This window comes from Carcharodon carcharias, chromosome 17 (genome assembly GCF_017639515.1).
Source record: "Carcharodon carcharias isolate sCarCar2 chromosome 17, sCarCar2.pri, whole genome shotgun sequence".
Taxonomy (NCBI): Eukaryota; Metazoa; Chordata; class Chondrichthyes; order Lamniformes; family Lamnidae; genus Carcharodon; species Carcharodon carcharias.
The window spans coordinates 67,321,855-67,336,944 of NC_054483.1; the positions used below are offsets into that span (position 1 = coordinate 67,321,855).

At 41.7% G+C, this 15,090-nt stretch overlaps 1 protein-coding gene across 1 annotated transcript in view; it reads right to left on the bottom strand.

Annotated features, from left to right (window-relative positions):
- Nucleotides 1-15,090, bottom strand: part of eno4 (enolase 4) — a 545,628-nt gene that overhangs the window by 507,303 nt on the left and 23,235 nt on the right. The window contains exons 2-5 of the mRNA XM_041209277.1: nucleotides 8,439-8,567; nucleotides 3,878-3,949; nucleotides 1,713-1,823; nucleotides 1,441-1,611 (exon numbers count right to left, since the gene is read on the bottom strand). Of these exons, the coding sequence (XP_041065211.1) occupies nucleotides 1,441-1,611; nucleotides 1,713-1,823; nucleotides 3,878-3,949; nucleotides 8,439-8,567 (483 nt within the window). The remainder of the gene's footprint in view (nucleotides 1-1,440; nucleotides 1,612-1,712; nucleotides 1,824-3,877; nucleotides 3,950-8,438; nucleotides 8,568-15,090) is intronic.

The window sequence follows — 15,090 nt, forward strand, 5'->3', positions numbered from 1 at the left end:
ACAAAGTTAATCCACTATAAAACTTGGTCCAGTTTGAAAAACAACAGTCTGTAACATCCATGGAGTGGCAATCAGAGTTGGATTGCCACTCTGCTCCTAGTTTTTTATATCTTGAAATCCAGCTGCTCCTTTCTTGCCTGACCTTCCAACTCAGGGCAGGTGAGAACAGTGTAATGCAGCGGGTGCCCGAGGTCTTGTGTCGAGGGCAGGTGGGTCAGAGGTAAGGAAGCCACACTCCCTTTTTTACAGCACTAGCTGCTGTAAAGCAGTTAAGTTAAAGATCCAGCCACTTTGAGAAGCCAGAGAGAAGGTAAGCTTGTAAGGTAAGTGGGTAGGATTGGGATGGGAGAGGGTCAGTTGGTTGGGGCAGGCTTGGTTGGTTGAGGGAGGGGTCTAGTGATCAGTGGTTGGGGGGGGGCGGGGTGCGGATGTCGAGCCATCAGTAGTGGATGGGGGTCAAGTGGTCATTATGGGGGTTCGTGTTAATGTTGTAATCACGCTACAATGGAGTGCATTCTTTAGTTTGTAATTGAGAGCAGCTGCCACCAATTGGGAAAAGATTAGGGAATTATTCCAAGTGTATAAAAATCAGTTTACACCAAGTGTTGGAGAGGAACAAGGAAGTCTGCGTCTGTACTCTGTGGTCTTGTGAATAACCTGGATTAAGGAAAAGACTGGCTTCAGATTCATCCTTTCCTCAATGTATGAACAGTGACTTTAACATGGTAGAGAATAAACAGCAGGCTCTGGTGATTGGAAGTTGAATAAAGAATTTTTGGATATTCTGAAGAAACAAAAATATACATCTCCTGGCACCTCCAGGCACATGCCTGAGGCCCAAAGCATATTCTTAAGCTTTGATTATCCACAGTTTTTTTTGGCATCTGAATCCCATGAGCAGTGGAAAAATGAGGTAGCGATTTGGACATGTGTTACTTCGTTATCCCAGAGGAAGCCTTTGTCATTACCAGGAAAAAGATGAGAAGTATAGTATTTTCAGAACAGGGTGTTGGTGACTTGGAGACGGAAGAGGGATTAACTCTTAGATTACAATTTATAGGTAAGTTTTACAAGAAAAATGATTTGTTGGAAGACTGACAAACAGTACATGGAAGAATAGATGATGGACTCTGGTAAGTTGTATAAGAGATTGACAAAGTTTGACCTTGAGATCCCAGAGTCTGTGCTTGAATTCAAGTTACTGGATTGTGCACACATTTCACATAGAGATAGGTTTCTGGTGTTGAAGGGGGTTCAATTTCATGGAGAAGACTCTCTCTTAGACCAAATGGCTGCTGCCCTAAAAAAAAATTGGGAAGGCAGTCCTTTCCAGCTACTTCAAAATCAAATACAGGCAACTCTGCAATGACACAAACAATGGAGGACTCCAAGGTTACTGAATTTTGAGATCATCTGAACTCTAGACGCAGGTATCAGTACAAAGCTGGTGATAGGTGGTCTGAAGATGGTCTCACTTTTAGCCAATTTGAGAATCAAGGCAAAAAGCAAGTCTAGGATAGTGATGATAGGTCCTTGAACCCGAGAAATGCATGGGAAATGATTAACAGATGTTATTGTTGTGATCCCAAATATCATTACGCAATGAGTTTCCTGAAAAGAAAAAATCATGTCTTTGAGGTAACGCATGAAACAGACAATTCTGATGCTGAAAATGATGATGCTGACTGGCCTGAAGAAATTGTATTGCTTACTGGGAGCTTGATTCCTGTGATAAGCATTTTGGTCACTGATTTATTCAACTGTGCAATGTTAGATAGTGATTGCACTTCTACAACATGTGGCTCAATTGCTACTTGGAATCTCTTGACAAGGAAAATCAGCATTAGGTTAAAGAGTATTAAAGCTCTACCTGCTATAGGTTTGGGAATTACAACACATTAAAATCTTTCAAAAGAGTGGTCATCATTGGAACCACAGCACCATAGAAAAATTATGGCGCAGAAAGAGGCCATTCAGCCCATCGTATCTGCACCGGCCATAAAAAGAGGAAAAAGAAGCTAGCCGCTCATTTTTAATCCCAGTTTCCGGCACCTGGTCTGTAACCTCACAGGTTACAGCACTTCAGGTGCAGATCCAGGTACCTTTTAAATGAGTTGAGTGTTTCAGCTTCAACCACCAATTTAGGCAGTGAATTAATTCCAGATGCCCATCACCATCTGGGTCAAAAAGTTTTTCCTCATGCCCTCTCTAACCCTTCTACCAATCACCTTAAATCTATGCTCCCTGGTAATTGACTCCTTAACTAGGGGAAACAGGTCTTTCCTGTCTACCCTATCTAGGCCCCTCCTAATTTTGTACACCTCAATTGGGTCACCCCTCAGCCTCCTCTGTTCTAAGGAAAAAAACCCTAGCCTTTTTAATCTTTCTTCATAGCTGCAATTTTCAAGCCCTGGCAACATTCTTGTAAATCTCCTCTGAACTCTCTCCAGAGCAATTATGTCCTTCCTGTAATGTGGTGACCAGAACTGTGCAGAAAATCCAAGCTCTGACCTAACCAGTGTTCTATACAGTTCCAACACTACATTCCTGTTTTTGTATTCAATAATTTGCCCAATAAAGGAAAGCATTCCATATGCTTTCTTTACCATTTTATTCACCTGTCTTGCAACCTTCAGGTACTTGTGGACATGCACTCCAAAGTCTCTCACTTCCTCAACCCCTCTCGATATCCTCCCATTTACTGAGTATTCCCTTGCTTTGTTTCCCCTCCCCAAGTGCATTACCTCACACTTTTCTGGATTGAATTCCATTTGCCACTTTTCTGCCCATTCAACCAAACCATTGATATTATTCTGGAGATAACAGCAATCCTCTTCACTTTCAACTATGAGCCAATTTTTGTGTAATCTGAAAATTTCCCAATCATGCCTCCCACATTTAGGTCCAATCATTAATACATATAACAGACAGCAAGGGTCCCAACACTGAGCCCAATGGAATGCCACTGGAAACTGCTTTCCACTCACAAAAACATCTATCGCCCATTACCTTTTGTTTCCTGTCACCAAGCCAATCTTGGATCCAACTCACCACTTTCCCTTGTATTCCATGGGCTCTCACTTTTCAGATCAGTCTGCCATGTGGGACCTTGTCAAATGCCTTACTAAAATCCATGTAGACAACATCCACCCCACGACCACAATCCTCCTTGTTACGTCCTCAAAAAATTCTATTAAGTTAGTAACACACGATCTTCCCCTAACAAAACCATGATGACTATCCCTGATAAATCTGGACCTTTCTAAGTAACAGTTTATCCAGTGTCTCAGAATTGATTCTATAATTTTCTGGCCTATCCCTCGCATCTTTTTAAAATATTGATACAACATTCCCAGACCTCCAATCCTCTGATACCTCATCTGTATCTACTGAGAATTGGAAAATGATTCTCAGAGCAACCACTATTTCCTCCCTGGCTTCCTTTAACAACCTGGGATACAATCCATCTGGCCCTGGTGATTTATCCACCTTCAAGAATGCCAGTCATTCCAGTACTTCCTCTCTCATTATGCTTATTATATCTAATATTTCACACTCTTCCTCTTCAACTAGAATGTCTGCATCATCCCTCTTCTTAGTGAAGACAGGGACAAACTACTCATTAAGAACCTGCCCAGATCTTCAATGCACAAGTTACCAAGTATATCTCTGATAGGGCCTACCCTATGCCCTACCTTATTCCATGCAAGATAGCTGGGATAGTCTCTTAATTAGTTCTGATGTGGTCTCCAGTGAGACACCTTTATTGTTGAGCAAGTCCTCAATGAAAAAAGGGCAAATTAAACTAGATACGGAAAATGATAAAGCATATATTTGGGAAAGCCATGGATTTACGTTTCACTTGATCAGGGCATACCATTGAGGAAGCCAGATATTTCTCATTGAAAAGTTCAGGATGTTTTGTTGACTTCAGGGGATAAGAGTTTGGCTGACAAGAAAAGATTTATTTGGAAATTACATAGCCAATTCACACATTCATCATCACAGAAATTAAAAGTTATGCTAAGGGATACTGGAGTAGTTGACAGGGAACATGACTTAAGTTATGACTTAATGTGCCATTTATGTCAAATATCAGAGGACACCAACATGTCCTGTTGTAAGTCTTCCATTGGCCATAGAATTAAATGACATAGTGGCAATGGACCTAAAGGTATGGACAAGGATCTAGTTTTTTTGGTTAGACTCTGTGGATAGGACAACTAGCTTTAACCTATCTATGGTGATAAATGTAAAGGCAAATAGAACATTATAGACAAGGTTATGGAAAAATAGGTTAGTACTGGACTAGAAATGCCGACAAATTTTTGACGGATAGTGGAGGAGAATTTGCAAATGATGAATTCCAGGACATGTATGAGAATTTGAATATTATAGTCATGAATTCTGCGGCTGAAAGCCCATTTGGCAATGGTTTATGTGGGAGGAATCATGCAGTAATTGATGAAATGTCGCGCAAGCTACTGGCCGACCAACCAATTGCAAGTTGCAAACAGCACAGTCATGGGCAGTACATGCTAAAAGTTCTTTGTAAATGGTTGGGTGCACTGAAATTTCCATCTTTGGGTGACCCTAAGAATATAAAATCGATTGCTTTTAGTGATGACTCTCATGCAAACCTTTGTGATGGGTTTTTAAGTGCAGTGGGTGTCATAATATTTCTTGTGGAGGAGAATGAGAAACGTTACAACTGGGCTTAGGAAGCCAAGAAAATAAGGAAAAGAATAATGAGTGCCCTGGCTGCTGAGACTCTTGCACTTGTAGCAGTTGACATGACATTCTTTTTTATCAAAAACATTAGGAGAAATTCTACATGGAGGAATAGCTGAAGGAAATGTCCCAATAGAATGTTGTATAGGCAATTGTTCCCTTTGGGATAACATGCACTCCACAAATGCCCTTCAGGGAAGGAAATCTGCTATCCTTACCTGGTCTGGCCAACATGTGACTCCAGACCCACAGCAATGTGGTTGACTCTTAAATACCCTCTGAACAAGGGCAACTAGGGATGGGTAATAAATGCTGGCCTGGCCAGTGACACCCACATCCCATGAACGAATAAAAAAAAGAATGCGAGTGAAAAAAGATCACAAATGATATCACAAGTCTAAACTAAATGGTGGAGAAAAAGGAAATCTCTAAATTTAAGTGGGTAGATACAAGCTATCAATTGTCAGATTGCTTCCCAAAAATAATGCTTCTAGTGAGAAATTATTGGGGGTATTAGAAGACAGATGACTCAGGATGAGTCTTGAAAATGTGTAATTTCTCTGTCTTCAGTTTTTTTTTGTCTGAAAAAAATGCACTTGTTAATTTTTTTCTTTTTAAGAAAGAAGGGAATTTGTTAATGTAATCATGGTAAAATGGAGTGCATGCTTTAGTTTGTAACTGGTGAGAGCAGCTGCGACCAATTGGGGAAAGATTAGGGAATTATTCCAAGTGTATAAAAATCAGTTTACACTGAGTGTTGGGGGTTTGGCCTAAATAGCCAAGTGGTTATGGTTCCGGGCTTATAACCCCAAGATCAAGAGTTCAAATCTCACAATGGCAAACTATGAAACAATGTAACTTCATCTGAATAAACAGATGGAAACAGGTTTGTACTCGAAAGAGTTACTAACAGCCTGCTCTTTCACAAAACTCTGAGTGTTGGGGAGGAACAAGGGAGTCTGTGCCTGTACTTTGTGGTCTTGTGAATAAATCTCAATTAAGGAAAAGATTGGCTTCAGATTCATTCTTTCCTCAATGAATGAGCGACTTTAACAGTAGGGGTACGGTGATGAGTGAGGCGTTGGGGAGCAGCTCCCCCAGGACATGCCAGAAGTAGGGGATAAGGTAATGGTTAAGGGGACACTGGAATGACTGGGATTTACCCCATGAAGGCAAGGATATTACCAGATAATAATGACTAGTGACACATGTATGTTTGGACAGAGGTGAAACCTGATATCTCGGTCTGTTTCTGTCAGCTGGAAGGCAACCAGGAGCTCGCTAAACTATTTTGTTTCAGACAAATCCTCAGAGCAATGGCAAGCTGGCAGACAGCAGCAGCAGTAACCACCCTCTTAACAATAACAGCAGCATGGGAGACACCCACCAGGAACATCAATAAAACCACCTGTTTGCATCCAGGACAGTACTTGCAGCTACCTAAAGGATGGAGCAAGAGAGGATAAGGAAAACAAGCAAAAACAGAATTACCTGGAAAAACCCAGCAGGTCCGGCAGCATCGGTGGAGAAGAAAAGAGTCAACCTTTCGAGTCCTCATGACCCCTCGACAGAAAACAAGCATTTGGATTTCTGATAGAGTCACTACCGGTAGTCATCATATCATTTGGGTTACATCATCAAAAGGAGACAGTGTGACACAGGTAATTTTGAACAACGTTTTACACTAATGACACAGCTGAAAATGTGGACGTAAAGGGAGTGTATGACACCATCTCGGCTTGGGGCAATTCTGGTTTCTGTGTTCAGCATTTACGAGTCGGGACATCTTGAGGGTGTCCAACACAGGAATGAACATTATGGCAGGATGGACTAATTGGCCCTCATTTGTTTGGGAGCCAGGATTAGAGGGACAATGTTATTAAGAACAATGTATAGAGTCCTGAATGGAGGATTAGAGTGTGACAATAACCACACTTTCTGCTTACAGATCACCAACCCCTTTACTGTGGAGGGCTTTCATCTTGTGGGTTGGGCCCTCACAGGTTATTCAGTCCGTGGTGGGACTGAATAACTAAATATCGACAACACCTTAGGGAGGATGGCCCGGGTGGTGGTGGAAAGGGTCCTAATCACTACCAGGAGGTTTATGGAACAAAACCGTCAAACAATCATAAGGGGAAGGGTGCAAGTGAACCTAGCCACAGGGAAGGCTAGGCAACTGGAAGACTCAGCTAGAAATTAAGCCAAGATGGCTAGAATGCAGAATAATTGGTGGGAAGTAGGGAGGATGGCAGCAGTCATTGTGTCTATTGCGATCCTGTTGGTTAGTCTCTGTATTTGCTGTTACCAGACACTGATGTCTCCCAGACGGTAATGATGGCTAACAAGGATATACCCCAGTATCCACCAGAACCAAAACTCCCCTTCCAGGGAATATGAAAGTCGGGACCATTTATGAGGAGTCTGCTATCTAATGAGATGGTGTTTCTGGGCTTAACCTAGGTTATTAAGACTGCAGCAAAGCCGTAAGAGAACAGTTGGATAACTGATCCGAAGTCCACCATCTCTCGTAGGATTCCTAGAGCCACTAGGAAGTGGAAGGTTTCAGCAGTATCCCTCCTGAGCCAGGACCAGGAGTCCAAAAGGAGGGCTTGAAGTGGGATTACTGAAATGATTTCATATTTGTTGACATTAAAACACTTAATAGCCTTAGAGTAGATAATGTAGTTATGAGAGCTCTTTCTAAGCATTATGGAAAATGTAGCCTATACTGTAAGCATGATAGGATATGTAGCCAGTACTGTGGTAAACTAGCTAAGAATACAAGTTATAAGATTTAATGACCTTCACGACCGAGTAAACAACTGTTAGAGTGATAGGAGAAGAGGCAGAGGGGCATTGGACACCAGACGCTAACTATCTTCCAAAAAGGCGTGTTGACAGGGAACATCTGAGCTTGAGACAGAGACAGAGACAGAGACCCTGAAAACCAAACACAATTGATTTCTCCCATTACATCCTGGAATTAAAATCTTTACTTGAAGCTCATGGACTCAGAGTGTTGGTTCATTGTTTTTACCACAAAAACCATATTCCACGTATGACTCTGCCTATGGAGAATTTTCTCCCTGATTCTCATTGCCTTCAATTTTGCGAAGGCTCTTTGACGCCATGCTCTATTAAATGTTGCCTTGATGTTAAGAGCAGTCACTCTCACTTCACCTTACATCTCACTCCTCACATGGAAGGTACTGATGAAGGGAAGAGTACCTAAGTCAGGAGCTTCTTCTCATCGCCCTGCCATAACCCAACATAAACACTGGCACAGTAAGGCCTGATGCCACAAGGTATATCTTACTGAAACTGGTGAAGGAGGGCCCAGGTACAATTGGTGCCTTGGTCCCTGAAAATTGGGATTGTGGAACTTCTTTTTAAATTTTGAAAATGGTCCTTGAACAGAATGATATGGGATTAAAAATAAAATAAATTAATAAACTTTAAAAGTGAAACTAGTAAATAAGAGTCAAAAAATAAAATATTTCTAAAATGGAATATTTGAAGGATACTTTTCCACTGAGTCAGAAAGGGAACCCAATATCAAGGCATTATAATGCTCAATATAAAATATACACATACTGTACTTTATAAAAAGCTTATCTCTAAACAATCATGAACATCAACAATCAAAACTAAAATAGAATCACAGGAAAACTAAACATCCAATGTATGAAGAGATCTAGTCAAACCTTCTCAAAATTCTTAATAGTGCATAATACTTCGACTTCAACTGTTCGTTGACCTTCTGCATCTAGCTTTTCTTTTCCAACAATCCTGCTTATTGCAGCTGGCTTCGCAAAGTTGGCAAAGTAATTTGCCTGTAAAAAAAAAAACTTCAAATTTCCATACGTACTATAAAAAATAAAAAATTTTAATCAGCTAAAAGACATACGAGTATATGTCACAATTACTGAAAATAAAACATACATGCAATTATCGCTCCACTATTCAAAAGGTTATTTTGCAGCTTTTTAATAAGCATCGTTTCAATTATAGTACAGTTTTGTAAGAATCTGAACATTTTTAGTTCAACACCACATACTAAAAAATCAGCAAAAACAGAAACATCAGATCTATGGTCATTGGACCTCAGCCAGATAAATCTCCATTTAAAAAGCTCTGTGCTGTGACAGTTAAACAGCCAGTTGATGTCAGAGATATTTCTTTGTTAGCAATAAACTGGAACTTTTACAGTTGGGTGTAGGGCTATATGATTTTAAACAAAAATTTTAAGGACCACTCCCCCATCGGGGAATCTACTATACTCTATAAACCATACAAGAATTTGTTTGCCTTTTCTCACTTAATGTCATAGGAGACATGAGCACAGTATTTCTTATCATGCTGTACATGATGTTCTGAATGTACATTCATTACAAGACCAACAATGGACAATGTATAGAATAAAGGTGGAATTATTATCTCTTCCAGGAAGAACCATCTGGAATTAAATTCCAGGTTGGACAGCAAGATTCATAACTGGCATAATTATCTTCACTTTATTGGAACGTTCTCTCTTTACGAGACTATCACCCTTTATTTTTAAAAATATGATTTTCCGACTTTCAACTGACTGGAAATTTGGCAATTTGAACTAAGACAGAGCAAACTGCTTAAAAAAGCAAGGCCACAATCCGAGGCAAAGGTGAGAAACCCACAAATCACCCTTAGTGAAGTGTGAAGAGAGAGACATTTCCTATAATCTAGATACCCGTTGAAACTCTTAACTGCCTAAAAATGAAAAGTACTGGATATTGAAACAATGGTTGCCATAGGCAGACCCACCCAAGATTTCTTGGAAATACACAGTGGTTGCCCAGCCACTTGAGAGAGATTGCAAGTGGCACAGGAGGTGTCAAGAAAGTCTTCAACATAGGAAACAAGCTGAAGCCTGTCCCTCCCTCTCTCTCTTTTGGAATAAGTCAGTCGCCCATTTCGAGAAGCCAACTCTACCAGCGAACCGAGGTCTCTTAATAATTGCAATCTCTTCTGCATCTGACCACATCCAAGAAACTAGCTAACTTAAATTGGCTGCAACATTTAATACCTACACCTCAAGGATATTGGACTGTAGTTCTTTTTTCTAATCCCTGTGTTTGTGTGTGTGTGTGTGTGTGTGTGTGTGTGCACGGGCCCTAATGACTGCATTAGGCCCGAATGTTTGACGTCGTGTTTTTATTATTTTTCTCAGGTTTAGTGGTTAATAAATTGGCTCTTTGACTCAAGAAAACCTTGTTTGATTAGCTCCTTATTGCTCACAGCATAAATAATTAAACACATTCTGATTTGGAAAAGGCAAATCCTTGTAAAAAAGAAATGTAACCCTTTGTTGTGACCAACTGAGGAGGTTGAATAGAGGGGAAACAGTTCACCCCTTCTCACCCGGTCATAACAAAATTGGGGGCTCATATCCGGAATTGTTCCCACAGAAAGAATCGGAGTGAAGAAAGTAAATTGTTCCTTCTAAAGCAATTTAAAAACTGCAAAAAGTTTTTTTGGGGTCTGTAATACTAAAGTGTTCAAATGTCCACACTTGATGGCAATGCTTTCATAGAACAGGATGAGATAACTCACGAGAAGTTAAGGGAACTATCCTTGGTGCACTTAAAAGGCGTAGTTAAGCACTTAGAGGTAGAGTTCCACCAGAAAGCCAGAAGAACAAAAATTTTAAAATGGGTGGCAAAACATCGAGAGGTGGAAATTGAGGACACTGAAAGAGATAAAATAGCAGCAGAAAAATTAAGATTGGAGCAGCGGAAATTGGAACAGGAATTTGAGGAAAGAGAGAGCGAGAAGCAGCAATGGGAAAGAGAGAGAGACAGAAGTAGAAGGAGGAGATAGAATTCTAGGAAAGGGAAAGAGAAAAGGTAAGGGTGTTTGAATTAAAACAGCTAGAGCTGAGAAGGGAGGATCCCACTGTGCCATTGAAACCACCCCCAGGTCAGAAGTAAGGACTGAGGTATTAGAGTTTGCCCATTTATTTCCTAAGTTGATGAAGGAGAGGTGGATGCCTTCTTTATCTCTGTTGAAAGGTTAGCACAGCAGTAAAAGTGGCCAGCCCAACACTGATCCCTGATGTTGCAAAGTAAGCTGACAGGAATTGCTCATGAGGTTTATTCCCTCCTGCCTGAGCAAAGTGCAACAAGATATGAGGCAGCAAAAACAGCTACAAATTGACATGTAAATCTAATAAAATTAAACTAAAAGGGTATATTTTGAACTTTAATGTGTTTTGTTCACAAGGTTCCAAGTCCAGGCCTAGTGTCAAATCAAAAGTATAAGGAAAGGGGGCATAGAGCAACTTTAAAAGTTGGGGATAGAACCTAAGTTCCTCTATAAAGTGGGAAAATCTATCACCATCACTGACATGTAGCTTTATCCTACATCTATAGGTCACATCATATCTTAAACTATACCTATATTAACTAAAATCAAAGTACCATACTAAAATCACACACAATTAAAACCATAACACTATACAACTATTAAAGATCCATAAAAATTCTTAATATATCTAATGATAATAAAACATACAATTTTGAAACCTGGCTGACGAAAGTCTTGAAATTCGTCATTTTTCAGTCTGTCAATAGGATATTATTACAATTCAACCATTTACCCCGGCTCCTATTCTGAAGCCAAAATATTTGATGTTCTTGCCATTAGTCATTTCCAAGAACTGGGATCTGAGAAGTTGATACTTCTGGACTTTTCATCCCATGCTTGTTCAATGATGAATTATCATCCTCAAACATAAAAGTAACGCCAACCACTTCATTATCCTTGATGAATACCAAGTCAGGTTTCCAGAGTTTACCATCATCGCTCCTGAAATGTGGTTCAATGTAAGCCGTCTTTCAGAGTTTTGCCACTTTCTCTTTCAATAAGTCCAGGATTTTATTATGCCTGTGGATCCTTGGACTTTTTACGAAATGACAACTTCCAGCATGTGTGGAAGTGTCTCATTAGGAGCACCACACCGCCGGCAGCTCTTTTCCTGTCCAGTTTTCCCTACCGGCGTTAAATATCTAGCGGGCAAGTGTCATGAAAAAAACTCACATGGAAGAATAGAGAGTAACAGGGGCCAGAAACCTTGGCTGATGATCATGAGCTTGTCCACAAACCCTCATCCCAAAAGGAAACCCTTCCCGAGTCACCCCCAACCAACTGAGAAGAATAGAAAGGGGGAGAGGGATAGGAAACTAAGCATCCATGGAAGAAAAGGAACAGCTGAAGACACAGGCCAGGAAGGATGGTGCTGAGAAGACGAATGAGGCCAAGTAGCATGTGCATTTTAGCTGCCACAAAGCAGGACACCTCCGAGCTGATTGCTGGAGGTTATGGGAAAAACATGTAGGATTTTTTGGGGCACACAAACCCTGAGCAGAAAACGGGAGTCAGACAGAGAGCACAGCAGACCAGGCTATACCTCTGGCTGCAGCAACAAATCCCTGTAGATGCACTACTGCGAGTGCGGGTGAGTTTAAAAAAATCCCTGAGTATTACAAGGATTTTGAATCAGAAGGAAGAATGGCGACTTGTTCCCAGGTAAGCCAATAATGATGCTGAGGGATAGAGGTGCCAGCCAAACTCTACCTCTGGGAAAAGGCATGACTTTCCATCAGAGAGTGCAATAAGTGCCAAGGTGATGGTAAGAGGGTTGAAGGAGGATACATGGCCTATCCCTTTATACAGGGTGTACCTGGAGTGCAACCTTTTGTCAGAATCATTGACCATGTGAGTCATCCCCAGTTTGCCTGTGGACAGGGTTGACCTGCTCCTCAGCAATGACCTGGCAAGATCGAAAGTGATAGCATCCCCAGTAGCCTCCAAGAAGCCAACTGAGGTCAGGGAGACAGAATAGCTACAGGAGAAAGGGCCTGACATTTTCCCTGATTGTGTGGTAACCCGGTTTATTGCCAGACAAACTCCGTCAAAGGAGGCTGAAGTGGCATTGCAGACAGATGACCTTATTGTCTAGTTATCTGGGACACTTTTCAGGAGTTTAGATGACTTTAAGAAGATAATAAGTGTGTCAGCAAGCCAAACCCTTGTTAGAAAAGTTAAAGTCCATGTCCAAATGCAGCAAGACCTGGACAATATCCAGGCTTGGGCTGACAAATAACTTCAGTGCCACACAAGTGTCAGGCAATGACCATCTCCAGCAAGAAAGAATCCAACAATCACCCATTGATATTCAATTACCATCACTGAATCCCCCACTATCAACATCCTGGGGTTGGGCGGGGGGGGGTGTAGGGAGCGGTTAACATTGAACAGAAACTGAACTGGATTAGCCATATAAATATTGTGGCTACAAGAGCAGGTCAGAGGCTATGAATCCTGCAATGAGTAACTCACCTCCTGACTGCTCCAAACCTGCCCCTACAAGGCACAAGTCAGGAGTATAATGGAATACTCCCCATTTGCCTGGATGAGTGCAGCTCCCACAACACTCATGAAACCTGACACCATCCAGGACAAAGCAGCCCACTTGATTGGCAGCACACCCACAAACATTCACTCTCTCCACCATCGAAGCACAGTAGCAGCAGTGTATACCATCTACAAGATGCACTGCAGGAATTCATCAAGGCTCCTTTGGCAGCACCTTCCAAATCCATGACCACTATCATCGAGAAAGACAAAGGTAGCAGATACATGGGAACACCACCACCTGGAAGTTCCCCTCCAAGCACTCACCATCCTGACTTGGAAATATATTGCCGTTCCTTCACTGTCGCTGGGTCAAAATCCTGGAACTCCCTTCCTAACAGAACCGTGGGTGTACCTACATCACATGGACTGCACCGTTTCAAGAAGGCAGCTCACCACCACCTTCTCAAGGGCAACTAGGGATGGGCAATAAATGTTGGCCCAGCCAGCGAAGCCCACATCCCATGAATGAATAAATAAAGCAGGCTGCCCAAACTGAAGATGAGGCAGAGGCAATCCCTGAATGCTACTACATTAAAGATGAGATGCTGATGAGGATGTGCATCCCTCACAAATCTGCAAATGAGGAGTACATAGTGATCCACCAGGTAGTGTTGCCGCCGAGCTATCGTGGGGAAATATTAAGGCTAGCACAAGAAATCCTTATGGCTGGTCATGTTGGTATATGTAGAACCCAAGCTCGTATCAGCTAGCATTTTTACAGGTCACACCTCCACAAGGATGTAGTAAGGTTTTGCAGAACCTGCCACATCTGCCAGGTTGTGGGAAAACCCCAGCCTGCAACAAAACCTGCACCTATGATTCCCGGCTTTTAGGGAATCATTCAGTAAGGTGCTAGTGGACTGTGTGGGCCCCTGCCCAAAACAAAAAGGGGCTACCAGTATATCCTTATCATGGATGTGGCTAGCCGCTTCCCAGAGGCTGTTCCCCTGAGAACCATATTTGCCAAAATAGTGATGGGGGAATTAACTCAATTCTTTATCCAGTATGGACTCTCCACTGAGATCCAGTCGGATCAGGGCTCAAATTTCATGCCCTGGATATTCCAGGAAGTCATGGGTTGCCTGGCATGACCCAGCTGAAGCCCTCGGCGTATCACCTGCAGTCGCAGAGGGCATGAGAACAGTACCACCAGACCCTAAAAACAATGATCAGGACATACTGCCGCGAGTACCCCCATGACTAGGATAAAGGGCTAGGTTTTCTTCTGTTCGCTACCAGAGACTCACCTGGCTTTACTTCATTTGAATTGGTTTACAAACACCAAGTGAGAGGTCCTCTGAAACTAATCAAGGAGAGATTCTTAAAACAGAACAAAAATGTCTCCATGTTAAACTACATAACCATGTTCTGTAAGCGACTCACGAGAGCCTGTGATGTATCTCAAGAACACTCAAAAATCTGTGAAACAACTATGAAAAAACCTGGCAATCAGGGCCCAAACCTTTCAGCCAGAAGACTACAAGCTAGTACTCCTACCAGTACAAGGTGAATTCCTAAAAGCCTGGTTCAGTAACTGTTATACAGTAACAAAGGGGCTTGGGGAGGTAAACTACCTCATTGACACCACAAACCACAGGAAAAATCAAAGGCTGTATCATGTCAACATGATAAAACAATATCACAGCTGAGAAGGGAACAAGCAGGTAAAGATCTGTCTAATAACAACAAACTTGGAGGACAAAAGGAGAGAGGAACAGTGAGGATGAATTGAAGGCTGAACCCCCTACTGTCCAGCCAGCAAACACAGAAATTCCAGTGAAATTGGACATCGCATTTACCCACATAAATGGAGAACAGCGAAGAGACCTGACAAGGCTGCTCACTGAATTTAAATGCATCTGTAGAGACAAGCTAGTCTGCACTCCTTTAGCTCTATATTAT